Source organism: Penaeus chinensis, chromosome 26 (assembly GCF_019202785.1).
Source record: "Penaeus chinensis breed Huanghai No. 1 chromosome 26, ASM1920278v2, whole genome shotgun sequence".
Classification (NCBI taxonomy): Eukaryota; Metazoa; Arthropoda; class Malacostraca; order Decapoda; family Penaeidae; genus Penaeus; species Penaeus chinensis.
The window spans coordinates 3,858,706-3,861,205 of NC_061844.1; the positions used below are offsets into that span (position 1 = coordinate 3,858,706).

General features: G+C 38.6%; 1 protein-coding gene across 1 annotated transcript in view; it reads left to right on the top strand.

The window, feature by feature from the left end:
- Positions 1–1,111, top strand: part of LOC125039143 — a 1,629-nt gene extending 518 nt beyond the window's left edge. Inside the window, exons 3-6 of the mRNA XM_047632903.1 lie at positions 21–152; positions 273–416; positions 588–710; positions 844–1,111. Of these exons, the coding sequence (XP_047488859.1) occupies positions 21–152; positions 273–416; positions 588–710; positions 844–860 (416 nt within the window). The 3' untranslated portion in view covers positions 861–1,111. The remainder of the gene's footprint in view (positions 1–20; positions 153–272; positions 417–587; positions 711–843) is intronic.
- Positions 1,112–2,500: the final 1,389 nt, after the last annotated feature.

Consider the following 2,500-nt stretch of genomic DNA (forward strand, 5'->3'; position numbering starts at 1 on the left):
ATGGCCGTTCTAACCGCCAGATGAGACGGTGTGCATCGAGAAGAACTTCTGCGCCAAGAGGAACGGAACTTGCATCCCGAAGGACGAGAGCTGCAACGGCGAGGTCCTCCTGGAGGGCTGCCACACGGACGGCTGCCACTGCTGTGTGGAGAGTAAGGAAACCCGATTCGCTTTTTGGCCCTTCTGCCGTTCTGCCGTAAGGTCCAGGAGCCTCTGTCGCTGTGTTATTCAAACCACCATTTGTTTTTTTCCTCTTCCTGTCTTTTGAACAGATCCAGTGAACATTACCGTCGAATGCGAACCAAAAGATTGCTCGGATTATAACGGGACCTGCTTCGAGAGAGGGAAAGTGCCCTGCAATGGAACAATCTACAGCAGGGGCTGCAAAGACGTTTTCTGCGCCTGCTGCGTCCCAGGTAAGGCACGCGCAGCCACTCCGATCCGCCCGTTCAGGCTGGACGATTGCTCCTTCTAGACTCTTTTGCTAAAAAAAAGAAACAAAATGCATTCCAATTATATTCCGGATAAATATCGTACGGAAAATGGACACTGCCCATACAAATAACGTCGTATCTGACCATTTCCAGACACAAGCATCTGTATTGCAAAACCTGCGTGTAACGGCGAGTGCAAGAAGATCAGTGAAGGTTGTGCCGGCACGGTGATAGAGAACGCTTGCCACGGAACTGACTGTCAGTGCTGCGTCGAGGGTGAGGACGCGATCGCATTTCCAGAAGATGTTTTGCCTACTATTGGCGCAGGATTTTTTTTCTTCTATTTTCTACTCTCTTTGATAGTGTATGGTCGTCTCTGGTTTCATTTGATATTATTTTGTATTTGCAGACGACGACGATGACTAGGAAGCAGAGAAAGCAGACGAGGCGACACTAGAACATCCTGCCTAAAAGACTCTCCACTGCCTGCACACGAAGTCGAAGCACCACGGGGTATCATCATAAGGAATTCACAGAGCACAAAATAAATTTAATTTCTCTATCACGAAATGCCGTCTGTCAGGAAACCTTTGGACAATAAACAACACACTGTTATTTTAGAATTATCTGTTCTTCACATTCGCTTATGAGGAATAAAGGATTATTTAACAAGAACAGAGGATGCTTATGAATCGCCGTTCCCTTCCATGACCGAGTAATGCAAACGAGAAATAAATATAATTGATAGCTAATGTCACCATGCTGGTTTAATTGACAATGTTTCTGAGAAGAAAATATGAAATGAGTAAGCCAACGAAATAAAGATCTATGCAAACAATACCCACTCACAATATACATACATATATATATATATATATATATATATATATATATAAACACACACACACATACACACACACACACACACACACACACACACACACACACACACATATATATATATATATATGTATGTATATATATATATATATATATATATATATATATATACGCATATATATATATATATTAGAAAAATATATATATATATATATATATATATATATATATATATATATATATATATATATATATATATATATATATGCATATATCTATATTAAAAAAATATATATATTATATATATGTATATATATATATATATATATATATATATATATATATATATAATGTATATTTCAGGGACCTCAATAAGCAACGAATTAATGAAAGATCGATGATGGGAAGTGATGAGTAAATCTTCGTCGACGAAGGATCATGAAGTGAGTTCTCTTTACGTTCAAAGTTAATTTATTAGCTGACAGATAAATCAGTTCATTGCTGATTACCTTAGTTAAAGCAAAAAGAGTATTGACTTTTGTAGAGAGTTGAATCATCTGCAAATAGAATGTCGTAGTGAATCTGCAGAGTATGCAATGTCACTGACGTAAAAGAGAGTATGGAACACCTGCTTAAATGCAAATGAGATTGCATGTAACCGGGGTAAATAGGCTTCATAACAAGTGTCACTTACAATGCGAAAGTGAAGGACCAGTGTTAGTGGAATGGGAGTTGAGGACTTCAGCAGTCGTTCGTACGCTGCCAAGATTACGGCAAAGTTCAGTGTCAAGTTTCTGTTTGGTTTTCAGTGCAGAACTTGATTTATCACTGACCATGCCCTTGCCAAGATGCTTCCCGTTACGGCATTTTGCAATCGTATCATCTGGGTGACCTCGTTACGGAGCCTATCTTGCGTGTTGCCATATATCAAAGGCTTTTTTTCCAGATATTTACATTGGAGTCTGTTCGTTCTGTGACGAGAGCTTTAATTTCATTTGTTTTGTTGCGTATCTTTATAAAATGTGACTTTTCACCGTCTTACTACGGATAGGAAAATGAGCATTACGTCACGCTCTGAATTTGTTATGACTTTGGTCAAAACATTGATTTAGATCTGGCTGCCAGTCAAAATTTTCAGTCACATTTAAACTTCTTTTAAAATAACATCATTATTTTGACGGTGGGTTATGAACTGTTTATAGAAGAGGAAGTACGTGCAAGGACTA